A 27,543-nucleotide genomic window follows, 5' to 3' on the forward strand; every position below is an offset into this window, starting at 1 on the left:
GAAGGAGAGGATAAGGCGGATTATAGAGTATCAGAAGTCGCTTCATCAGTCTTCATCTTCTTTGTCTTCCTTGTCTTCCTCTTCTGCTTCCTGTTCGTCATTTTCTTCAGCTCGAAGAAGTAGCAGTTTGTTTGGTTTGATGAAAGTAGGAAACACATCTTTGAGCAGATTGTTTGACATGGAGCATACAAGTTTGGGGAACCATTTCGAGGATTTCAGTGGATCCTCGATAGTTAAGCCTATCCTTCTATGGGGCAGTGATACAGACAATGAGAACGAAACCCGTCACCCCTGGGAATCCATCAAACAGCTTAGACCAATAAAGGGTTCTAGGATTGGTGATGGACAGGATAAGTTTGCTTCAGATGGTAGCTTCTTGGGTGGAGATTATGGCTTTCGGAATAGAGATGTAAGAATCGGCGCCCGCAGATTGACTAAGACAAAGTCGTTTAGAAGATTGCCAGGATTTGGATTATGGAGATGCAAAGGATTTAGATTTAGAATTAGATTGAAATTACGGCGGCTTAGGATCGCTTTTAGTAGAAGAAAATGTTGATATTAGTCTGCGTACTTGTAATACAAACCACATATATTTATAAATAAATGAAAAGTTTAACTTCGATTAACATATTGAAACCGGGAACTTCTTAACTTGTTTACAGAATCTGAGATTTACAAATTACAATCAAACAATGATCTTAATTACAGTGGGGCTAAAAACTCGAAATCAAAAACGAAGTTTGTGTGATCGGAAAAAAAAAAGAATGAATGAAAAAACCGAAAGACAGACTAATTTCCGGTCTGCCACTTTGTCGCAGATTGAAGATGCTTCACCATTTATTCGATTAAAATTCTTGAAGAACTGTATATGTCGTTGCAAATGATACAGCGATCGGAGATTAATCTCTGCATAAGGCTTCCTTCTTCAACTACTTCTCTGCTGCTTTGCTTGTTCCATAGGTGTACTCCATAAGTCTCCCCGCTCAGCTGAAGCAGCTTTTCTCTTATCCATCGAGAATGAGCTGGACTTCCCGGCTTCTTAAAAAATCCTCCGATCCTACTCCAATCGACGGGGTAAAAGGCGAGAGGGGGTAGAATCGTGAAGTTATAACCGGGTCGGTTTTGCACCCTCAGGACCACTCTGGAAACCAGGTAGGGACCATTATGCCCCCATTTATTCCCATCAAAAGTGAGGGCAAATTCCTCCATGAATTTGTACAGAAGGGGATGATTCATATCAAAGATCAGAACTGCGTTGTTTAATCTGGTCCAGTTCTTCGAAACCTCATCCACACTTTGTGCACCGATCGAGTTTCTCAATTCCGAGAACTGATTTCAAGACGATGAAGTCTGTGTCTAAGTAAACACCTCCATACTTATATAGAACTGCGAGTCTCATCAAATTTGACAGGTTCTGGGCTAATGGAATCTCACCAGGGTCTCTCTTGCCTCTCTTCATCTCAGCAAACCAGGATTCTGCCGGCGTATTTTTCAACAGAAATGACAAGTCAGGTGTCACAGCATGAACTTTGAATCCGCTATCCTTCAGCGGTTTCAGAATTCTGTAACCGCACTTGGAGTCCATAGTTCTCGATAGAATCATCAAACATCCACGAGGGTGGGCTTTGAAGAGACTCTCCATTGTCAAGAACTCTCTGCTCCCAAAAGACCTCGCTGGCGAAATCCATGTCATAAAGAACTGACCCTCACACTCCTTGTTAAAGAATTCCAGAACACGGCCATGGAATTGCTTTGCAGACTTGTCTGACTTGAAAATGTGAAATTCCGACAGCATGCTTCGGAACCAAGCAATTCTCTCTTCTTCTGTGACATTGAAAGGAGGAACAAGAGGCCTTGTGTTTTCTCTACCAACTTCAATGGTCTCCTCCTGCATGGAACGCAGAACTAAGTGACTTACATCAGACTTGATCAATCTGCCTGCAGAATTATGATCATAACTCTGCAGCAACAGAGAAATTGCCTTGTTGTTCGACGCTACTGACTGTTCTGAGTCGCTATGGATGATATTATCGGCATAGACGAGGACGATGATTGCAACAATTAAAAGAGTATAGAAGATGCGAAATTTGGCAAGGCTAAGAAGGCGGCTGTCGATTCGAGTCATGGTCATTGCCAGAGGAGCTGCAGCATAGGGAAAGAAGTGAAGTTGAAGAGATATAGCTCGAGAGGAACTTTCATGGCGAATAGACCAAAGTATGACTGCAGACACGCTTATACAAAAGAAATGTTGGTTGCAGGCTTTCTATAGTTCAGTGTTCAAGTTTGAAGCATTCAATAATTTGACTTTTTAGTAAAAGTCAAACGTAGCCTGCCTCTAAAACTATGTCCTCAGCTTTGTGTGGATACCTTAATACATAATTAGCATCGTAAATGACTAGTTAGTCTAGCAATACTTTGTTTTATTTAGGTGGAAGATATCTCAAATTTCATTCACATGAATCTAAGGTTGATATATTGTTAGTATAGAAGAATCCGTTTAGGAGTCTGCTGGGCTAAGTCTTGTAATTCCTGTAGGCTTAAAATAACTTGTTCTTAAGTCAATTAACTAGTATATATTTGTAATATTATATTATCAATGAAATCAAGAATTACAATTCTACATGATATTACTAGCTTTAGGTTCCCTCTTCCTGGTAACACCCTAGCCTCCTTTCCCCTTTCTTCAACCTTTTGCCGTCCCCCTCTAGGTCAATTTTCTCCAAACTTCGCTTTTTGGCGTGCCACCTTCTCCCTATTCCCCTTGACTACGCAAGTCTCTTCAAATCTTCATCCCCTACTTTCACTGGACCCTCTTTTAACGTTGCTCACTTTTTGAAACTCACCAATTCCAACTGTCTCCTTTCGCTTAGTCAGATGAAACCGTTTCTTCTCGATCACAATTCTACGTATACAGTGGAGGAGGAGGTCAAATGTTTGACTTACATGCATATGAGGTTGATATGTATGTATATATATTTGTTTATTTATTTATAGTGAGTGATATTTAGCCATACAAAATTGACACACTCCAATATAAATAGATTCCACAAAACTATAGTAATACCTGCGTCTATTAGACAATGCGTCAAAAATGTGTTAATTTTGCATGTCTACGTATAATTATTGTCTAATACAAATGATATGTGGCTCACTTTGACTTGTTGTATCTTCTAAAATTAATAGTAAATATTGAGGGTCCATCAAATTATAGATTATTAAAAGGGTAAATTACACAAAACTACTTCAATTATGAGTCACGTAATAGTTTCATATCTTATGTTTTAAACATTGCAATGTCATAAATCCGTTAACTTTTATGTTAATTTTTCTGTTAAATACTAACATAGCATGAACGGGCCCACTTATTTGCTAATTGAAATAAAAAATTAATTAATTTATAATAAAATATTTTTTATTTATTTAACAATTAAAATTGATTAAAAACAAATTATTTTGTGGGCCCTTTCATCCCAATCTCTCTCTTTGTCCCTCATCTCACATCGCTCACATCTTTTTCTTCTCTGTGTTCACAAAGAAGCCGAGCCCATAACGGCCACCCACCAGACCATCACCACAACCGTGTCACTCTCTCTTCTTTGTTCCCTCAACGCTCAACTCCCAAGTTTTTCTAACCTCTCAACTTCTCTGTACAACAACACAAATGGGAGTCACCACCACCTCGCGATTTCCCGATGAAAATCCGGCAATTCCTCGTCAGATTGGACGAGACTAGGACCACAGATCACTTCCCCTTCATCCTGACGTTTAGATTAGAGTATGGGAGGCTTGAATTTGCCATGATTTCGCAGCCACAAACCCAGTTTTGGGCTGACAAGCTCAGGCCGTTCTCAGGCCATTATCTGGCCACGATTTTGCCTAAAATTGGTATATTTCTATTCATTCTTCTGTGATCTTCATTTTGAGATAAAAATTTCATGTGTTTTGGTAGAGAATTGAGGTTGAACGGTGCATAAATTTTCTGGCCTTCTTCCTTGCAAAATTCGACGGTTGCAGTAGTACAACCTGCAACCCAGACCAAGTCGACCCAATCACACGGACGGCGCAGCGATAGAGCAACGGACGAACGACGAATCTCTGCAGAAATCGCCAACTAGTGGGTGGCCGTTTTCTGACTCAGTTTCTCTGTGAGCATAAAGAAAAAAGAGATGTGAGCGTTGCTAGAGAAGGGAGCGTTTGAGAGTGAAAGAGAGAGATTGGGATGGGGGCCACAAAATTATTTGTTTTTAATTAATTTTAATTGTTAAATAATTAACAAATATTTTATTATTAATTAATTAATTTTTTATTTCAATTAGCAAATGAGTGGGCTCTACTGATATCACGTCAGCATTTAACAGAAAAATTAACAAAAAAGTTGACAGATGTATGATATTACAACAAATTTATAAGATGAGGTATTACATTGTAATGTTTAAAATATGAGGTATGAGAATTGAAATAATTTTGTGTAATTTATCCTAATTAAAAATGGTGATGGAAACGTGTTTCACGATTATTTATTGATTAGGCAACTGCCCCATTGCTTTATTTTTCACTGACATACAAAGATAGCAAGACCTACCAAGGTATTTGTGACCAACCCATACTTTAGCATTAAAATTGTAATCTCATCAAAAGCACAAAGAAAGGCCATTCCTTGAAATTAAATTGTTTACCTTAGTATAAGGGGTAACCAAAATTATCGGATTATTTAACTTAGCCATGTTCTTGGTGTATTTCCCTCCTTATACGTCCATTTTTCTGTGGACCTAGAGGGGGATATATTGCATAAGGTTTCTAAAACAATTGATTTTGATCTGCTTGTTGAGGAATCGGTTAGGCCTTGATTGGCTCTTTGTAACGGGTCTTTGTAATACTTTCAATCAATGAATCTACTATCGTATCTTTTTAAAAAAGAAAAAAACAATCGATTTGTACAATTGTCTTGTGTCTCATTCCTTATTCTTCTGTTCCCTATTGAAAAATTATTTACTCCTAGCAGACGAGACATTGGTTGTTCTGGTAGTTACAGGCATAAGCTTTTCTTCACCCACAATGAAATCCGTTGGGTAGAGATTCTTACGTATACAATCAGAAATATTTTTTTTCTTAGTTACAAAAACGGAACATGCGAGTAAAGTTTCCCTTTTGTGTTATACAACATCTCTCGTGGACATGATACAATCAAATCCATTTCGAGGTGTAAAGAAACTCTTACATACAATTAAGAATAACATTATTTTATCAACATTTCTCATGACATGATACATAATACAATAGTCAACAGCGGATGTACATTGAGACCAAAATGGTCGCATGACCATTCTAAGTTTGTCTTTTGAGAGGACTCTTCGAATGTTTGGTATGGGTCCTTTTTGTGCCCACCAAGTGTTTGATGTAATGTCTACTAGGCATATCTCAGTAGCACTCGACAAGTTGGGTCGAGAGCATAGGCAAATTCTCTCGATAACATTCATTAGATTGTTTGGACATATATCAATATCTGTTGACATGTGCGCAACATGGTTTGGCTGACATCAACAAACCCACCAATTGTTTGACGAAATGACTCAATGAATAATAAACTGATTTTTTTTTTTTTTTGCGCGTCTCACTATGTTTTTATTAAAATAAAAACGTAGACCTTTAACGCTAAGACCCCTCAATGTTCGATGCCTGGATCTGCCAGTACACTAACAAATGAAGTGGTGGAGTTAAATTTTTCTTGGTTACGAAAAACTGTAACATGCAAATATTTTCCCCTGGTTACACAACGTTTCTCTAAGTATATGATAAGAATAATATTTTTTTAATACCTCGTCATCAACTAGAGTCGAATTTAAAATGGTGATTGATGTTTCAGTTATTAGACCATCTTTAATCGAGGGTTGGCCAAATGACTTGTTTTAGCCATCTGACCCTCCAAGATATTAAGATTTTAATGAACAGTACATGACCATATTTGTCTCCATCTCCAACCAATGGCCATAGGGCTTGTTTTAGCATTGTCACAAAAAACCGTCTCTAACCAAGGGCCAAAGGGTCATAGGGCCAAACATAATTTATTATTTAAAAACTACAACTTAAATTCAAATCCAACGGCTAAGTGACGTTAGCATGAAGTGAGATAGTATGGAATGGTGAAAATTATGTAAGAAATGATGTTGGAATGGCTTAGGTATTTATAGAAAAAAAAAAAAAAAAAAAAGGAATTTTTAAATTTCATAAAAAAAAAATCTGGCCCAAAAATAATAATAATTTGAATCCAACGGTAACTAGCCATTGTATTTCAAATTTTTCCTACCATTCCTGTCGGTTATATCTGACAGGAATAAGGAAAGGAAAAAGTACTATTCTTGTCGATTATATCCGACAAGAACAACGAAAATTCTAGCCCAGCCTGGGGCTGACTGGATTGAGCTAGCTGGTTGGCCATTTGGCCCTTTCAGATTCTATGGAGCCCACGAGCACTCTGGCCTAGCCCTCGGTTGGAGACGGTATGTTGAAGGGCTTTTTTCTGTTACTGAAATAAAAAACTAAATTATTAAACTGTGCCCATAATTACAATATAGTTTGTTAGCTAATTAATATGATCCACGCAGTACTACTTGTCAACTATTTTGATTTTCTCACTAATTAGTGTAGGTTTTTTTTTCTTCATTTAATTTATCGATCAAGGGGTCGCATCCGACTTTTCGAACATGCAGCAAAATTATTCAAGTTTAATTTTAAGCAACGTACGTACTCGCCTCTAATTATGATTATGTAGTGCTAGCAGAAAAATACGTATATGATTCGATTCAAGGGGTTGGGTCTCTGCATGCAACTTGACTTTTTTTTTTTTGCATTGGGCATTAAATTAAAAGAAAACTAATGAAAATGCTTGAAAACTTTGAGTTTTAATGATAAGGACAAAATAAAGAGTAAAGTGAATAGTACCAAAATTGACTTTTTAGTGTAAAAATGTGGTTTTTCGTTAAAGTGAACAGTAGCGTGGGTTTTTCGTTAAAGTAGATAAAATGTCTTTATTAATGGAATTATTTTCTTCTATTCATGATACATATATACTGTATAAGAAAAGGTATAAACCAGATTGGATGGGGTCTTGGAATATTAGCTCCGAGTCCCGGTTTAGTGGAAGCCCCCAAAAAACCCATTGCTAGAACGTAGGAAACCAGCATGGTCAGGAAAATTCCAAAGTTGCATTGCGACATGAGTGTTCACGAAGCTCGTCAAAACTTAAGCGCGGGAACGGCTCCCAGTTTTGATTATTATAGTGGAACCGTCCATTCACATGTAGGCATTTGTAAATGAGAGAATTTATGTTCGATTCTCTCGTCAGAGCAAATTCGAATCACATTATTGATACCCCATTATGAGGCTAGCCCTACCCCCTCCCCCTTAGTATATATTATTTATTCAAAAAACAATTTATCTTAATAACAAACTAGTAAATAACCAAAAGTCAATATCAGTAGAAACATCTATTTTGCGTATACAACATGATCACTAATTATAAAACATAACTCCCTAATTATTGTTTAATATGACCAAATAACTGAACTTTCAGATGTGGAAAAGTTGAACAAACCAAAAATGGTCCTTCAAGAGAAACACTTGGCTCCTTAGATTGAGGAGGAATTCCTCCTTAAAATACTTTGTTGCCTATTCTAAGAATATCGTGCTTGTTATAAGAAATGTTCATATTATATATAAATTACTTTGTAAAGATTAACTCTACAAAAAAAATAATTAAAACTAAAATCATTGAGTAACTGAATTGTATAAAACATATGGATAGATTTGGTAAAAGCATTACGAAATGTTCTATTTGCTACAATTGAATGACAAAACGTAAGTATTTTGAGAATGAACTCCTCCTCAACCTTAAGGAACCAAGCTCTTCTCCGTTTCTAATATTAAGTTTTTTTATTACCTAGTTACAATATATGAGAGCTTAAATGGATAGCTAGGAGGGGTTTCAATTATATAAGAACAAAAATAACCGCCAAATGAAAAGAAGCTTACGATAATATAGAGAGCGCCTAAATTTCTTTTTCCTTGACAATTATTATATATATTTTTCTTTAAAATTAAAAAAGACATCTGGTGGTAAATTACGGTTATTCATCAATTTTGAGGATCAAGAAGAGCAATTATTATATATTAAATAATTGAAACTCTTCCTATCGCCACCTTTAACATGTCGCCCTCAGTACTAGCCAAATAATTGAGATAAATATATAAATGTTGGTTCATAGTGGGTGGACATTTATTACGAAACCAAACAAAAAAAGGCATGGACCATCTTGTAGTTTTTAGCATCTTAATGTGTAATGGCTTGTATTTAATCCTTTTCAAAAATAAGAATCTAGCTCGAGGAGTTTGTATACTAATGCAAAAACTTAACCTTTATTCAGAGGGGACGTTGAGAAAGAGCGAAATGTGTAGTCAAGGTTCTAAAAAATGCTAAGCGTTAGTCGGGCAGCGGGCTAGCACCTAGGCGGATTTAGGTAAATTTCTTGTATATCTTGTAAATAAGTCTATATTGACACTTACAAAAAATTATAATTGTATGAAATTCATGGATAAGATAATAAAATAATGATAAAATGCAAAAAGAGTATCCAACAGGTCCAAAATTTAAAAACACATTAAGCATATATGCCATATAACCATAGCGAGGAGTATTGTAGGATGACACATGTACAACAAGTTCACAATTTAAAACAACATAAAATGGAAAATAGGAGGAAAATAGGGAAATTTAGTAATGTAGGATACTTATCTTTGGCATCCCGGAATTTAAGTTGATACACAACACACCTATTGTATAAAATTAACAAAATTTCAAGGTATAATTAGAACTTAGACTTTCAACAAATTTCAAAAAAAAAAAAAAAAAAACTGTCACATCTCTGCCCGGGGCGGATCGCTTCCCGGGCCCGCTCCACCACCGTAGCACGATATTGTCCGCTTTGGGCTTACTAGAGATGGGAATATACATTTAAGGATCACTCCCCTAGACGATGGGGGATGTCACAATCCACCCCCCTTAGGGGCCCGACGTCCTCGTCGGCACACCACGGCCAGGGTTAGGCTCCGATACCAAATTGTCACATCCCGGCCCGGGGCGGATCGCTTCCCGGGCCCGCTCCACCACCGTAGCACGATATTGTCTGCTTTGGGCTTACCATTCCCTCACGGTTTTGTTTTTGGGAACTCACGAGCAACTTCTCAGTGAGTCACCCATCATGGGATTGCTCTAGCCCCCTTCTCGCTTAACTTCGGAGTTCCTATGGAACCCGAAGCCAGTGAGCTCCCAAAATGCCTCGTGCTAGGTAGAGATGGGAATATACATTTAAGGATCACTCCCCTGGGCGATGTGGGATGTCACAAAAACCATCCAGTCGCCTAGCTCGCCTAAAGCCACCCTGATTTTTCCAGCTGTTTTGCATAAAATCACCTTGGTTCCAAGGCACCTAGGGCATTTTTCAGAACAATGAGTGCAGTTACATAAGACCCCTCTAAAATTTTTGTCATCTAATATTTATATGTTATAATGTTATATATTTAATTACTTTTGGTTATGCAATAATAATGTTCTATATTTAAAAATTATTTTTGTTTACACTTTAAAATCTCATCGTGCACTCCTTATAAGCGTAATTTTTTTTTTTCCTTTCTATACATAAATTGGAGTACAATGAAATAATTTGAGTGCCCATAAAAACACCTTAAAAACAATATTTTTTTTCAATTTTATTATATAGTAATGTTATATATTCAAGTGAAACTTTAAAGTTGAAGTTTTTGAAGTTTTTTTTCCTTATTTGGTTGTTTAAGATTGAAGTGCTTTTGATTATTTAGTGAACATTATGTTTGTAACTCTTTTTACTTATTATTAATGACATTTTTAAACTTTCAATCAATGAGTGCTAAACTTTATTTTGATTTAAGTGATTGCTTTCTAGTGTCAATATATTGTCCTACATTTTTCTTAAAACTATCTTAAGGAGAGGCCCTTTTATAAATTTCGCACAGGGTCTCAAAAATCTCAAAGATGGCCCTGCCTTTACTTCAAAAACCCTGTATGAAAACGGATATATACATATATATATATATATGTATGTATATGTATATGTATATGTATATGTATATGTATATATACGAGCAGAAATTCTTGGTACCTCCGAGGATATTCTCGAGTAATATGATAGTAAGACAAGGTTTTCTGAATTTATTTGATTCAAATTTGCAAGCTGCATGTAAAAAGACTCCTCCCAGTATTAGCTGACAATGATCTTAGGTGTAAGATCTATTCTGTGTACAGAAATGATTAAACTGTTAGCAAAATGGTAGCCTCTTATGAGCTGCAAATATCTTGGCCATGTTAATTATTTGAGACAGGCTGATGTCAACTCAAAACCCTAAATAAACTGGTCCACATAGTAAAGCTCCTTATCATTCTAACGCTTCTTCAAACAAATACGGTAGATAATAATATAAAAGAAGTTTGAGATGCAAACTAAATGGTCATCTCTCATGGAGCTACAAAATATAATACTCTTTTATGAACATGTCACCATCTCAACTAGCCAAAACTCATTAGCTTAGGCCTTAATCTTTCCAAACACGTCTTAATCGATCTTTCGCGTGCTTTCCCTATTTCCAATTAACAACTCTAATCTCCATGGTAAAATTAACAATCTAGCCCTAGTGAATGGAGTGATGCTTCGGTACAGATGGCCGTCCAGGACACAAAAAGTGGCCAAACACAAAGAGAAGGGATCAAGATACAAGTGGGGGTGTTTCGGAGGGCAGTCGGACGGCTACGTTGTTTGTATATCCGCACTTAAGAATTTCTCCAGTTGATTGGGCTGCTGATGGGAAACAAATACAACAACAACAAAGTCTTATCTCATTAAGTGGGGTTGGCTATATATATAAATCCTAGAACGTTACTACACTCGGTTTTGTGCTATGTCTTCTATTAGATCCAAGTAGTCCAAGTCTTTTATTAGAATCTTTTTCCAAGTTTTCCTAAGTCTTCCTGTTCCCCTTTGGCCCTGAGGCTCTATTTCGTAAACGCATCTCCTCACTGAATGAAGACAAATCCATCACAATATTAACCCAATAATGAAGAATCAGAGTCCTCTTTCGAACACTGCATTCAACAAAATCACAATTAAAAAAAATAAAAATAAAAAAAGCAAAACGAAATCTGTATTCAGATTTGCAACAAAATGGAGCTTTCATATACTTGCCGCATGAAACTTCTGTTTAAATTCCTTCCCGGGTTCTTTCTCTTATGCATGATCACGTGCCCGGAATTCGCCTTTGGAAACGAATCTGACCGACTCGCTCTGCTGGACTTGAAGAGAAGACTAACAAATGATCCTCTCCAGATCATGAACTCGTGGAATGATTCGATAGATTTGTGCAGTTGGATTGGCGTTACATGCAACGTTTCGAACAAAAAATTCGTTATCTTGAACTTGGAAGCTCAAAAACTGGTAGGCTCCATACCATCTTCTATCGGAAACCTTACTTATCTTACTGGAATCAACTTGATAGACAACAACTTTCACGGACCAACTCAGCTAAGAATGTTTGATGTTGGTGCAAATAAGCTTATTGGGTCAATTCCGGACCAACTCAGTTCGTTGTTGAATTTAACTCATTTTTGGGTTGATGACAACAATCTCACCGGAGCAATTCCGGTTTGGATAGGAAAATTTTCTTCCCTGTATGCAATCTCTCTTGCTTACAACAATTTTGAAGGAAGCATACCAAATGCGCTCGGGCGGTTGACAAGCTTGGGAAGATTCGTAGTTCCATCAAACAAACTTTCCGGTACGGTTCCTTCTTCAATCTATAATATATCGTCGATATACCACATTACAGCTACTCAGAACCAGCTGCATTGAGAGCTCCCACAGAATGTGGGGACTACTCTTCGTAATCTTGAGATATTTGCTGGTGGTAAACTTCAATTTCTTGATTTTGCCGAAAATGGCCTCCCGGGGAAACTCCCTGCTGAAAATCTAAATCATCTCGTTGGGCCACCGATAACAACTCGTTCTCGAGAAGCTGCAGTCTTGTATCGTTCCTTTTTGAAAAGAGTGTGGCAAAGGTGTCCCACGCTTCTTTTGATGTCTTGGCCTTCTGTATGTGCTCCAACATGTCCTCTTCAACTATGGTTTTCAAGGCGAACATTGCCTTACCTGCCTTGATCTTCCATTTCCGCAAAGTGCCACTGGTGTCTTCTTTCGGTTGCGTAACTTCATTACCACCTACGACATCCCAAAGATCTTGGCCTTGTAGGTAAGACTCCATACACATCGCCCATGTGTTGTAATTTTTGTTGTTCAACCTCTTGATTCCTCCAACAACTTGAAAATCTCCCATCATGTCGGCAGAACTTCGATAAGCCGAACAAGATTAGTCAATAATCTTGCGAAGTACTAAATTTCTCACGATTCTCAAAAACTTCACTAAAGACGATCCCTAATCGTACCGCTCTAATACCAATTGTTGAGGAAAAACTTATAGTACATAAATCTAACACAAGTGTTGGAGAGACAACACAAGTAAACTAATTACTTGTATTACATTGACAAAATATTACAACACACAAAACTCTCAAGGACACACTTTAGAAGCAATGACATTCACTCACTTTCTAGAGACACACTTTAGACCACTCACACTCCTACAAGACTACTCTTGCTTCTCACTCTCACTTGGTTGCCTACTTGCTTGCTTCTGGGTTACTTTCTTCTTAATTGATTGATACAAATGGTGTGGATGCCTTCTCCTTTTATAGGCATGGATGGAACCTTGGAGAAGCATGGAAGCATCATGCTAGAGATGTCTAGATAATTCCACTACCTTCCTAAGCTAGAATTATCTACACTAATCTTGTATGTTGGTGGAATCCTCACCATTCTTCTATACTCTTCCACCAACTTGAACTTTGCTAATTCTCTAACATGTGCATGGATCTTTCTTTGTGCATGGGCTGGATCCATTATCTTTGGGCTCTTTGGGCTGGTGTTGTACTTTTAACAATAATCCCTCTCACTTGCGAACTTGCATTAATAATTACTCTGTCATGTTTCATTGTTGCTTGTGCAAATGTGAAAAGGTCAAGCGATAGACCTTTAACTTCACATTCTAATGAGGACTCAAAATCAATGTCTCTTATTTACAACTCTTTAAATTAACCAATGGGTTCTCAGAGGAAAATCTCATTGGTTCGAGAGGTTTTGGTTCCGTATACAAAGGAGTACTTTCTAGTGATGGCATGGTAGTAGCTATTTAAACCTTCAACAAGAAGGAGCTTCCAGGAGTTTCATTGATGAATGCAAAGCTTTAAGAAGCATAAGGCACCGCAATCTTCTCAAGATCATTACTACATGTTCGAGCATTGATAGTCAAGGTAATCAGTTCAAAAGTCTAGTTTTGGAATTCATGAAAAATGGAAATCTAGACCTATGACTGAATATTGCCATCGATGTCGCTTATGCACTAGATTATCTATACCACGATTGTGAAACATGCCTTGTTCATTGTGATTTAAAGCCGAGTAATGTTCTTCTTGACAAAGATATGGTTGCCCATGTTGGTGACTTTGGCCTAGCAAAGTTCCTCTTGGAAGCACCGAATGATACAACCAAAAACAAACCTTGTTAGTAGGGCTAAAAGGTTCAATAGGCTACATTCCTCCAGGTATGGATTTTCTATAATCCTCATTTGTTCTACTCCTAATTACTTAATTATTAATACTAAAAAAGTTTAAATATGTTTTAAATTCTAAAGGTCAACTAATTTGAATGACAGAGTATGGGATGGGAGGACAAGTTTTCATACGAGGAGATGTTTATAGCTACAGGATATTGTTGCTAGAAATGCTCACAAAAAAAGGCCAACTGATGACATTTTCAAAGATGGTCTAAGCATTCACCAATTAACCGCCATGGCTTTGCCTGACCATGTCAAGGACATGGTTGAGCCCTCATTACTCCTCGAAACAGATGACAAGGATGATGAAGATGATGACAATGACAAAGATGATGACGAATACATCAATAAAATACAGGAAAGGGCCAAATACAAGGATCCCAGCCCGGACAAAGCAAAAAGATTGGAGGAATGCTTGAATTCAGTGATACAAATAGGGATCTTGTGCTCTGCAATATCACCAGGAGAGCGGATGCTTATGAATGTGGTTGTCAACAAAATGAATGCAATTAGAGACTCATATCTCAACTTAAAAAGAAGAAGATGATGATGATTGCAATTTACAACACAGGCTAAGTTTCCTACCCGTCCAATCTATATATAGTTATCTATATGCAAGAAATTATCTGTATTAATATATGCGGAGGGTTCTGCATGCCTGTAATTAATACTTACTCAGTGTTTTCTTGTCCTGCAACCAACATTTTTTCTATTTGATAGGTTTCTTCTTATTATACTTTCATGCAAACAATTTGGTTTTCGATTCGCTCATTATTTGAAAGAGACGACGCTGATGTATGTACAGCAATGACATACAAGAAAGACAAATGCTTATGAATGTGTTTATCAACAAAGTGGATGCAACTTATCATACCTCAAACTGAAGAAGTAAAAAGCTAGCAATATTATACATCTATACTGTTGAAGTTTGTAACAGTATGATGCGATTATTTGTACCAACGTATGTGCAGAGAGGAAATGCCCTACCAAGATTATAACAGGGTCCCATTTTAAAAATCTTGCTCCCAGTTGCATACCGACACCTGCTCTTATATGACTTTTCTCTACAACAACAATAAAGTCTTATCGCACTAGGTGGGGTCAGTTGTATGAATCCTAAAACGTCATTGAGTTCGGTTTTGCACCAAGTCTTCTGTTAGCTTCAAGTATTCCATGTATTTTCTTAAAGTCTCTTTCCATGTCTTCCTAAGTCTTCCTCTACCCGTTTTGCCCTAAGTTTTTGTCTCATAGTCACATTTTCTAACCGGAGCATCTGTATGTCTTTGTTGCACATGTCCAAACCATCGTAACCGATTTTCTTTTATCTTATCTTCAATTGCGGTCACTCCCACTTTACTTCAAATATCCTCGTTCCTAATCTCGTCATTTTTTCGTGAGCCCACACATCAAACAAAACATTCTCATCAACGTTACACTCATTTTTCGCATGTGTTCGTACTTGACCACCCAATATGATTTTTCACTAAACAGAAAATTTAAAGTTGTGATCAGAATGGGGACGTGAACTTTATCCCTAATAATCGAGGGGGATTTTCCTAATTGTATCACGTCACATAACCAGCGGAAAGTAGTCCTGCTAAATTCTACAACACCTTAATCTTTGGAATGCTTCTTCAAACAATTATGTGCCACAATTAGAGCAACTCCAGCGTGGGAGCCCTCCCTCCAGGCTATTCACTATTTAATCCACCTAGTGAACAGTAACTGCCCTTAATGAACAGTAACTGCCTTTTGCATCTCCACCGTTGCACTTGAATAGCCCTAGCACTAGGCAATAAAATAATAGTCTTTTTTTATTTAAAAAATAATAGTATTTTTTTTATTTATAAAATAATAGTATTTTTTTTCACAAAACTTGTCTTAACAGTTGCATCTCCACCGTTGATTTCATTTGCTGCTGCTGCCTTTGTCTCTGCCGAAGTGGGTCGACGGAACCCTTTTGTCCTCCCCCATTGGCTTCCTCCGCCAAGCATGCATCCAATCTCACCCCAATTCCTCCCACCCTCTGCAGTGCCAAGCTATGGAGCTCTGCTTCAGTGTGGCTCTGGAGCGGTTGCTCACTGCCCAAAACATGAGTCCCGGCATGGAGCCCACCATCTCTAATGCTCTCATGGCCGCCTTGAAGCGAGCTCAGGCTCACCAGTGCCATGGCTGCCCCGAACAGCAGCAGCAACCTCCGTGGCCTTCAAAAAGCGTGGAGACGTCGTCCTGACGTCAGATTGCCTTCGGGCGCTCGGGCCGGCACGAATCGACGGGCCTAGCACTCAAGCCTGCTCGGGCTCCCTCGCCAGCCAACGCTGGACTTCCTCCCTCGAGCAATCCAGCCCTGTTGCGGAGCCCGTCCCTCGAGCAGGAGCTCCCGCTGGAGCTGCTCTTAGGTAAGGAAAAGCAAGACGGTGATGTGCTACAATTAAGGGAATTGGATCCTCTCCAAGGCAATGCCTTGGGATCCTACTGAGCGGACAACATGGGCTGTTGGATTTTGATTCAACGTCTACAAAGAGGGGGTCCCTCTAAAAGTTATAATAATTGTAGACGTTGGATCAAAATACAACGGCCCATGTTGTCCGGTCAGTAGAATCCCGAGGCATTGCCTCGCAGAGGATCCAATTCCACAATTAGGCAAGGAAGAGCAAGATGGTAACCTGCTTACATGTCTTCGGTGCTATTTAATTAGAACTGTCTTGTTCCATATTAATTTTGCTTAAAATCGGATATCAACTCTATACCTACTATTTCACTGTTGCTTCAAACCAGCTGCACGGAGAGATACCACCAGATGTCGGCATTACGCTTCCTAATCTCGAAGTATTTGCCGGTGGGGTCAACAAGTTCACCGGAACTATTCCACTATCATTGGCAAATGCTTCTAGACTGCAAGTGCTTGATTTTGCTATAAATGGTCTCACCGGGACACTCCCTGCTGAAAACCTTGCAACCTTGCAAAGCTTAGTTAGACTGAACTTTGATGAAAACAGACTAGCAAGGGGGATAACTGGTGGCAAGGATTTTCTTGGTCTCCTCGCTAATTGTACGAGTCTAGAGGTGTTGGGTCTTATGGGAAATTATTTTGGAGGAGAATTGCCCGGATCAGTAGCCAACCTTTCTACGCAGCTGAGAATTCTTACTTTGGGGTCAAATTTGATGCATGGCAGCATCCCCAATGACAGTGGAAATCTTGTAAATCTGATCAGTCTAGGACTGGAAGGAAACTTTTTGGGTGGTCGTGTCCCCGATGGAATTGGGAAGCTTCAGAAGTTACAGGGACTGCATTTGAATGTTAACAAATTTTCAGGGCGAATCCCTTCTTTAGGAAACTTGACGTCATTGACAAAGCTCTTCATGGAAGAGAACATGTTTCAGGGAAGCATACCTCCAAGCCTAGGAAACTGCCAAAATTTGCTGGTACTTAATCTTTCAAGTAACCGTCTAACCGGCAAGATACCTAAAGAGCTTATTGGACTTTCATCCCTTTCCATATCTTTGTCCATGTCGAACAATTCTTTGATTGGTTCGCTACCATCTGAAGTGGGAAAGTTGGTAAGTCTCGGAGAGCTAGATGTATCTAGAAATAAGTTAACAGGTCAAATCCCAGAAGCCTTGGGAAGTTGTACTAGTTTGGAGCGCCTTCACTTGGAAGGTAATGAATTTGAAGGAACCATTCCCCTATCCCTTACGAATTTAAGAGGCTTAGAAGAAATGGATATTTCACACAATAACTTATCTGGGCAGATTCCTTACTTTCTTAGCAAGTTTGGAGTTCTCAAGGAACTCGATCTTTCTCATAATAATTTTGAGGGTGAATTACCTAAAGAAGGGATATTCTCAAATGCAAGTGGCATCTTAATTCTTGGAAACGGGAAGCTCTGTGGTGGCATCCCACAGTTTCGTCTACCGGTATGCTCCATCAAAAGGCCCCGTTCATCTCGAGGACTACGAGGCCTAAAAGTGATCATCCCTATAGCTTGTTCTCTTCCGTTCATAATTGCTCTATCATATTATATTGCTGCTTGTTCCATGGCGAAAAGGTCGAGAGGAAAATCGGTTACTTCACGTCCTCATGAAGATTGGAAATCAGGGTTCTCGTACTCAGAACTTGTTCAAGCAACTAATGGGTTCTCTATAGACAATCTGATTGGTTCGGGAAGTTTTGGTTCTGTTTACAAGGGAGCAATCCCAAGTAATGGTGCAACAGTTGCTATTAAAGTGTTAAACCTTCAACAACGAGGAGCTTCAAAGAGCTTTATTGATGAATGCAAAGCTTTGAGAACTATAAGGCATCGTAATCTCCTCAAGATTGTAAATGCCTGCTCAAGTACTGATAATCAAGGTAATGACTTCAAAAGTCTAGTTGTGGAGTTCATGGAAAACGGAAGTCTAGACCACTGGCTGCATCGTGGAGACAAGATACTGAGTCTTATCCAAAGACTGAATATTGCCATTGATGTTGCTTCTGCCTTAGATTATCTACACAACCATTGTGAGATGTGCATTGTTCATTGTGATCTAAATCCAAGCAACATACTTCTTGATGAAGATATGGTTGCCCATGTTGGTGACTTTGGCTTAGCAAGGTTCCTCTTTCAAGCAGCGAATAATCCCACGACTCCCACCCCAAATCAAACTGTCTCAGTTGGGCTAAAGGGTTCCATAGGTTACATTCCTCCGGGTATTGTTTCTAAAGTCCTCGTTTTACTATTCCTAATAACTTATGTCTCTATTGATCAAAAAGATTTGCTGCTTTGTTATTTACTAGACAAAAGTATCTTCACAATTTTAAATAAGATATGAACTCTAAAGTTTTTCCTCAATACATGAACTGTAAAGTTTAATTGACTATGGAATCCTAATGTATGTATTGAAATGCAGAGTATGGCATGGGAAGCCAAGTTTCGATACTGGGAGACGTTTATAGTTATGGGATATTGTTGCTCGAAATGTTCATAGGAAAAAGTCCAACTCATGACATGTTCAAAGATGGTCTAAGCATTCACCAATTCACCGCCATGGCTTTGCCTGACCACGTCAATGACGTAGTTGAGCCCTCATTGCTTCTCAAAACAGATGACGAGGATGATGACAGTGACGAAGATGATGATGCATACAGCAATAAAATACAGGAAAGACCAATGGCCAGATACAAGGATCCCGGCCCGGACAAAGCAAAAGGATTGGAGGAATGCTTGAACTCGGTGATACAGATTGGGATCTCGTGCTCCGCAATATCACCAGGAGAGCGGATGCTCATGAATGTGGTTGTCAACAAAATGAATGCAATCAGAGACTCATATCTCAACTTAAGGACAGGTGGAAGAAGATGATGATGATGGTGATTGCAATGTGCAACACAGGCTAAGTTTTTCTACCCATTCCAACCTATATATAGCTTTATCCTTATGCAAGACATTATATTTTTATTTATGCATGTGACATCATGTAATGTTGAATCAGTATTTTATCTCAAATTTTCTCAACTGCTACTTGTTTGACACTTAATATATTTATATTTGTCTCTTTATAACCGAAGGGCTTCTAATTTGGCTACTTAAGAACATTCACTCTTGCATTTGAATTCCGTAGTTCAATTCCCCTCACCTCATACAAGGGAATACTTACCAGGTCATGAGGTAGCAGCAAAGTTGCACACCACCGCAAATAAGTGTTCCCGGTAAAATTACTGCAATTTGAGTAAAAGTAATCAACTCTTCAGTAAGAATTCGTATTTGATTTTCTTGAAAAGGAGGGAGAGAATTTGATCCGTCTGGGATTAAATTTAGCAAAAGATCCTTAAAGACCTTACTATTATTCCACTTTTCCACCGTTCTCATGTTTACATCAACTGCTCTTTTTTTTTTTTTTTTGGTAAAACATCAACCGCTCTTTCATTCAGAAAGAAAATTATTTCTTTAGCTTTTTGTATTTTCTTTATCTACGCCTATGATCAAACTTTAATCCCTTCCCTTTGGGCCACTCTGTACCAAAATAATAATAATAATTTTATTGTAGACTTGGATTTAGCTTAAAGAAAAATGCTAACGGGGTTCTCTCAAAAGTAACAGATTTCATCCCCAATTGTTAATTTTGTTCTCTCTTATCTATAGTCACCCCAAATTATAACTTCTCCAATCCCAAATACATAACATATCATAGAATATCGGCGTATAGCAGATGGCGCTATAACGCATTGACGGGAAACAATCATACTTATGCATCATCGTGCATATTCTCACTAATTCCTTTTCCCCTAATGACTAACTATTTAATCTACTAACACTATAATTTGTCAACAAAAAAAAAAGATATGCTTAATTATGAAAGATTTTATTGATTTATATACACTAAAAGAACTAAAGAATAAAGCAAATGCAAATTCGTTATCCTCGAGTTTCCAACCTAAACTCTATTGATATATTAATATAAGGGTGATGATATCCATACACACATTTTTACCTTATACACATCCCAGTTAATTTTTTGAAATTTAATCATCTTCAATTCATTTAGTTCAACAACGGAAAAAATAAAAAGAAGCATGTGAATAGCACAAATCCATATACAGAGGTTTTTAAAATATATTAATTATTGAAAAAGAACAAACATGATGACAAGGGACCAAACAATTGAATAATGAATGAAAACATTGTTGTTCATCACTCTCAAGTGATAGTGATACACATCACTTTATTTATCATCACTGAAAAGATTTAAATTTCAAGATTTGTGAAGTGAATAGACATAAATTTAAAAAATTAAAATAAGGGTTATTATACAAAACGATCCCTGAGATTTGCATGATCAATAGAAATGGTCCCTGAGATTGTCCACCATCCATGATTTTGGTCCTTCCAATACAAACTCTTTGGGTAATTTTCAAAGCTTTGTAACTCAATCGATTCTTAACCAAATTCGACCCATAATATATCAAAATGAAGATAAGAAAGTGTAGAACAAGATTATACATATTTGGAAGCCCAATGATTGCCAAAGATGGTCAGAAAATAGCCTGAAATGTGACTGATCCGTGAGAAACTGGAAAACTCGCCGGAAACTGAATAAACTTTAAACGTTCATAACTTCTTCAATACTCAACGAAATCGAGTGATTCGAAAATGAAAATCATACTTATCGACGAGACGAAGATAATGGTATTTTCTTTACTGCTAAATCGCTGTGGTTTGGCCGGAAAACTGCTCAAAAATGGTTAGCCACTTTCGAGCCGTTGTCCGACCAAACCACGGCGAGTTAACCTTCGAAAAATATACTATTCTCTTCATCTCGTCAAGAAGTATTATTTTCATCTGTGAATCACTCGATTTGGTTGAGTTTTGAAGAAGTTATGATCGTTTAAAATTTATCCGGTTTCTGGCGAGTTTTCCAGTTTTCCCGCGGACCAATCACCTTTCAGGCTATTTTCCGACCATCTTTGGTAACCATTGGGCTTCCAAATAGGTATAATCTTATTCTACACTTTCCTATCTTAATTTTGTTATATTATGGGTCGAATTTGGTTAAGAAACGATTGAGTTACAAAGTTTTGAAAATTGCCCAAAATCGTTTTTAACGGAATGACCAAAATCACGGTTGGTGGACAATCTCAGTGACCATTTCTATTGATTTTCAATCTCAAATATCATTTCTATTGATCATGCAAATCTCAAGGACCATTTTATATGATAACCCTTAAAATAATTACTATGGTGAGCAATACCACTAATGTATTTTAATGATCCCTACCTTATTGACCATTACTTCTGTATTTGTTTATTGCTTTCATTGCTCCAGCTGATGATATTCGTGAACCTATTTCTGAATCTTTATTTTATGAAAACAATATTGTTTCTGGTGCCAATATTTCTGCGTCTCCAGCTGTCGGTTTGCACATATAGCGTATATGAAAAACGGCTTCGGTGATGAGAAAAATGCACCCATAATTCATGGGTGGGTCGCCTGTCCACTAACAAACAATTTAAAGATGAAGATTAATAGCAGCAGTGGTACCAAACTTTCAGAAATTCAGATTTTTTATTTCTAGAAGACAAGAATGGAGAAAATCACAAATTTTTAGCTGCTGCAGACTGCAATCTGTTGAAGGCATGACTTTATATTCCCCTAGTTGATTCACAGAACAAGGCAACTCCAGTTATGAGTATTTCAATCAGGCACTAACTCTTCATTTAGGCCAGTTTTTCTATGCTCTTTGATTATTTCTGATAAGCTTCAACCCAAAATATTCCGATTTATGTTCTGGCAATTGAGTTGTCTTTTTTTTTTTTTATTGAAACATCAAATTCATCAATATATACATGAATATATATATATATATATATATAAGTGTTGTGGATAGGACTACTAACAAAAGCTTTCTTAGAACAATTTGCATAAATGAATATTTGAATGTGACTATCACATCATCACGTTGTTCGTATTATTTAACATATCTTATAGGGTAAATTATACTGTACCACCTCAGATTTGGTGTCTATTATAACCTCATACAACATCTTCAAAACATTTCATTTCATATCTCAAGTACTATTTATTTCAATATAATACATTCGTTACATTTTCTATCCATTGTTCCATTAAAAACTGAAGTGGCTGCAATATTTTTGCCACGTGACTAAAAAATTTTTTTTATAAATTTAAAAATAATTAATTAAAGAAAAATTTTTAAAATAATAATAAAACCCTAAAACCCATCTTCCCCAACCCACTTCTCCTCCACTCTCTTCACCTCTTGTCCCTTCTCTTCTCTCTCCCACTCCTCCCTCCTCACCTCACCGCCTCCTCCTTTCCCTCCCACTCCACCAAAACCACTCTCCAATTCCCTTCAACCCCCAAGCCCCTACCCTTACCCACCGCACCACCCACATCTGCCCCCTCACCACCATCGAAGCCCCAGAAAAGATCGAGAAGCTCGGCACCGACATCTCCAGCCTCACCCTCAAGGAAGCCCGCATCATCGTCAACTACCTCCAAGACAAGCTCGACGTCTCCGCTGCTGCCATCGCTTTAGCCGCCGCCGTGGCCGTTACGCCAGGAGCGGGCAAAGCCCCGCCATCGTGGAGGAGAAGACGAAGTTTGATGTGGAGGAGAAGGTGGAGAGAGGGAGGGTGGGGTAATTGACTAGGAGTTGTTTGGCATTGGGTCCAGATTTTTTAAGTTTTAATCTTCTACAAAAAATTGAATATTCTGGATTTTTGTTCTTGGGTTCGGATTCTAGAAAATTGGGGTTGGAAACCATTGAATTTTTGGAGTTATTTACTATTTGGTTGCCAAGAAAACGAGGGAAATTGATGGGAAAGCTAGGTAATCTGTTTTAGAACAAATCTGGGTACTCTAGGTGGGGTGGGGGTTTGCAGGGGAGGTGGGATGGGGGGTTTGGGTTGCGGGGAAGGGGAAGGGATAGGTTTCTGGGATTTTTTTTTTTTTTTTTTTTTAACCTTTCTTTAATTGATTATTTTTAAATGCATAAAAATTATTTTTTTTGCCACTTGGTACAAATGTAGCAGCCACGTCAGCTTTTAACGGATGAAAAATGTAACGGATGTATTATATAAAATAGTACTTGAGGTATGAAAATGAAATATTTTGAAGATATTGTATGATGTTGTATAAGTAGTAATATAATTGATATTTTTTTGTCAACTAGGACACTCAAAGCGAAGCTACACACGCGCAAGAAGCGTCAGCCGTCCCTCTGGTCGTTGGAAATCCCCATTAAGAATGAGGGTTTGGCTTCTCCGATCTTTTGAACCTGCCAAAATCTAGGGTTGATGAGCTACGCTGCTGGGTTTTAATTTTTTCAAGGGAAAAAAGACGACCTGATTTTGTTCAAAACAGACAGCGTTGTTTACTTTCTTTTTTTTCTTTTTGTCAAATGATGTGTTATAAAAATCAGGGATTTGTTAATGGAACAGTATGATTTGGTGGGCTCCTCTATTCTTTTTAATTTTTAGTTCGTTGTTGTGGGCTTTTTTTCCAACCGCTCTATGATTTAGTTGATTAAACGTCATTTCTCAGAGAAACCAGCCCACCGTTTCAGTTCTCTTCCCTCTCTCTCATTTGTTTTGATTAAAGAAAAACAAAAGGTTGATCTTTGTCACTGTTCTTTTTAAGAAAAAAGTTTGGCTGATTTAAAAAAAAAAAAAAAAGAGCTCCTGCTCTTGCCCAATAACAACTTCAAAAATGTCCTAAAAAGTTGAAAAATTAAAGCTGGAACAAACAATTTGGACGCTTTTCAAGTTGTTATCGGAACAATGTTCTAAAAATCGCTTTAGGCGGCCGTGTAGGCGCTGGAGACCTGATGCAATTTGAGGCAAATCGTTTATAGAAATCATGAGGGAGCTATGCGGTCGTCTAGACGCTTCCTAGGCGGTCTAGGTGCTCTAAGCGGTGCTAGGCGGCATGTCTAGGCGGATTGAATCTTGTCTTCCTCCACCGCTGGTTCTGCAACTTTTGTTTCAAACTCTCTTCTTCGACTCTATGCACAGTTTTTGTCATCGTCTTCTGCACTACTGTAAATCATGCTATCTGGTTTAAGCAGACTTGCATATGCAACTCAAGCTCTCGCTAAGCCAGACTTGAAGAAGAACGAAATTTACAGAGAAAAGAGGAGGAAGACGAAATAGAAAAGTAACCAAATAGGAGAGAAGATGTGAGATAGGAGGAAGAGGAAACGGAAAAAAAAAAAAAAAAAAAAGGGCTCTCCGTTTACAAAGTGTCAAAAAGATATTGTAATGTGCACCACTTTTCTGTATTTACTGCCACGTCCATCACTAACCTCTACCTTATCATTAAATATTATAATTGATTTTTTTAATATTTTTGGCAGTATTAAATCTTTGAAATGGGATTGGTACCTTGGGTAATATGAAAGAGTTCTTATGATCTGAGTTCCACCGATTGGAGTGATGTGGGAGAGGTGGAGGGCACGTGGGTTTTTTTTTATTTTTTTATTTTTTATGTTGTATTATTTTTTTTAAAACCAAACCATATTATATACTAAAAATCTTAAGTTACAAAATTACATACATATATATATATATATATATGTGTATTATTCTTTTTAAAAATTAACATATCTCAATATTTTGTTATATACAAGTAAAAGAGTCTGCGCTATGCCGCGGGTTTACAACTCTAGTTACACATAATTACAACAATGTTTCTAATTCTACTACTACCTATATACAATCATACTCACAATCCTATTTACACAAATACTAATCAGCATTTAAAACTATGTTAAATGGGGGGAGTTTTACCTTAGTACAAAACTTGATAAAATTAAACAAATCCCCATGTCATTGATTCTTCATTTTGACCCCCTGCTCTTATAAACTGGGCTAAATGTTGCACATAGACTGTCGATTTCCACTACAAAGAAGGGATTCTCCATCGTCACCACTATTGGTGTTCTCTTCATGTTTTCCTTTGCCCAGATAATGGAAATTCCAATTTTGAAGCCATTTTCTCACACTAAATAACAAAAAAAATAAATTTAAAAATTAGAGGAAAACAAAGAAAAGCATCTGATAACTTATATTTGGAGACAGAAAAATAAGCAAAACTCACCATAAAAAACCAAACTTTACCCAAGAAAACTCCAAAAAAACTAAAAAAAAAAAAACAATTGAAGAACGCATTTGATTTCACACATAATGCAGCAAAGGAAAGACAAAAAAGAAAAGAGTAAAGCCATCAACCTCAACCTTTCAATTTAAACTCCAAAACAATTAAACACAACCCCATTAAATCATTAATCTTACTATAACGACAAATTATTATGGCCAAACTTTTGGTGCCTATCAAAACCAAGTTTTCATATATATACAAAGCATCTATTTAACCAATGAATTGATGGAGGGCGAAAAAGAGAAACAAAAAAAAGGGCCATTATTCAATTATGTAGAGAATTACTTGATAAGTACAAAAGGTTTGAAAATTAAATTGACGTTAAAAAAAAATAAAAAGATAAAAAAAAAGAAAGAGATGAGATGGAGTGGAAATCACATACCAACATCAAGCTTAAAATTGTGGTGCTCATTTGTAGTGCTATCTGCAATTAGTCTTATCAGGAGATTCTACACTGGTTGATATCTCGGTCTTCTCCTTAGCTGCATATACATTGTAGACTTGGGTAGACGAGAAGCGAAAGAAAATAAAAATATAAGTTAAAGTTATAACTTAACTATCTATGTTGATTCATGTCCAACACATAATAACAATAGCAAATCATTTTTCATCTCGTGCACTGGTTTGTCATTGTCACTCAAATTCACAAATTCATTTACTCCAAATTTCTTAGGTATGACCAAGGTCTAAAATATTGCTAATATCGGAAATATCGGTAGTCCAAAAACACGGAAATTTCGATGGAAATATCAGGATATTATCGATATCGATAAAAATTGAATAAAAACCACGGAAATTGTAAGAAAAACTTGGAAATTTTTATTGAAACTTTGTAGGATGTTTATTTAGTAATTATCTATTAGTTTATCACAAAAAATTGGAAGGAAATGCATTGCATGATGGATTTAACTGATTTAAGTTGATTATATAGCAAGTTGGCAAACATTGTGAGTGTAGAAAATATGTAGTAATTAATGAAAGAAGTTTAAACACACCATAATCATTTATATATAATGAATTAGTACAATATTTTACACTTTATACATTGCATGGTAAGATACATGAGTGACTTAGTACCACATAGAGTTCCTATAAGGTTCAAAATTTTCACTATCTTCATCATCTCTATGTGTAGAGTAAGTGTATTGAGAAGAGTAGTCATCAAATGATAAATCCCCAAAATAGTTTTGAATGTAATTGTTAAGATGCCATCCATATGGATTCGAGATTGGTTGACGTTGTCCATAAGCAAAATCATTTGAAGATTGAGTCTCAGATTCTTTCCATGAGTTGCTCGATTCCATCCCAACAGGAATGGGATATGAAGGGTAGGGAAATGGTTGGTTATGAGTATAACCATAGTTACTACTTCTCACTCCAACAAAGTCCGAAGTTGTAGATAACGAGTCATCTTCTTAACTTAACAAAGTCTCCTTGCCTCTTTCTCTACGAATATAGTCCTTCCCTATGGCACCAATTCCTGGTCCTGCCCGCCTACTGCCATGGTCCTCATCTTGTGTTGCATGCGTGAAGTTTACCTCACTAGTGAAGGGGCTAATAAATCCGGGAGGTGGTCCAACATAGTTTCCATATCCACCACTACCTCCAGCTCCACTATATCCTTCATCATTCCCACCTCCGGTGGTATGTGAGTCTCCTGATCTTGTACTAGAGCTATCATTAGTATCAGCAAGATCTTGTGGTTGTGTAGGATTGTAAGAAGGTGGAATTCCAGTGTTTCTTGGTCTGGGCACAAAAGTTCTTCGAAAGAGTCAGCGTTGCTAGATCCTACCTCCTCCTCTAATACTATTTCTACATTTATCCCTTCATTACGTGCTTCTTCAGCAACTCTTAGAGCTGGGTTGCTTTCATCATCATCTAAATGAAGAGGTCTAATCCATTGATAAAGTTGGTTACCCTCTGTATCATCATCTTCAGCAACAATATCAAACATCTAGTGGGTCACCACGGTCGACATGATCTATCTCTGCTTCCTTATTTCGAATTTGAAGCTTCATATTGTAGTAGCAATAATCTAATTTTTCCAACCTACTATGAGCCAACCTATTTCTTTGCTTTGTGTGTATAAGTGCAAATGTACTCCAATTTCTTTCACAAGCAAATGAGGAAGCTGTTTGT

The 27,543-nt window shown here is 37.4% G+C and overlaps 1 protein-coding gene and 1 pseudogene across 1 annotated transcript; one reads left to right on the forward strand and one right to left on the reverse strand.

Annotated features, from left to right (window-relative positions):
- Positions 1-599: 599 nt before the first annotated feature.
- Positions 600-2,497, reverse strand: LOC103966356 (lactosylceramide 4-alpha-galactosyltransferase-like). Its single transcript, XM_009379521.3, is given in 2 exon segments — positions 600-1,320; positions 1,322-2,497. Coding segments are annotated over 2 exon segments (1,293 nt in total). The 5' UTR covers positions 2,132-2,497; the 3' UTR covers positions 600-837.
- Positions 2,498-11,076: 8,579 nt separating this feature from the next.
- LOC103966355 lies at positions 11,077-19,229 on the forward strand (annotated as a pseudogene).
- Positions 19,230-27,543: the final 8,314 nt, after the last annotated feature.

Source organism: the organism of the source record quoted next, unplaced genomic scaffold (assembly GCF_019419815.1).
Source record: "Pyrus x bretschneideri cultivar Hongxiangsu unplaced genomic scaffold, Pyrus_bretschneideri_v1 Contig11, whole genome shotgun sequence".
NCBI classification, from domain to species: domain Eukaryota; kingdom Viridiplantae; phylum Streptophyta; class Magnoliopsida; order Rosales; family Rosaceae; genus Pyrus; species Pyrus x bretschneideri.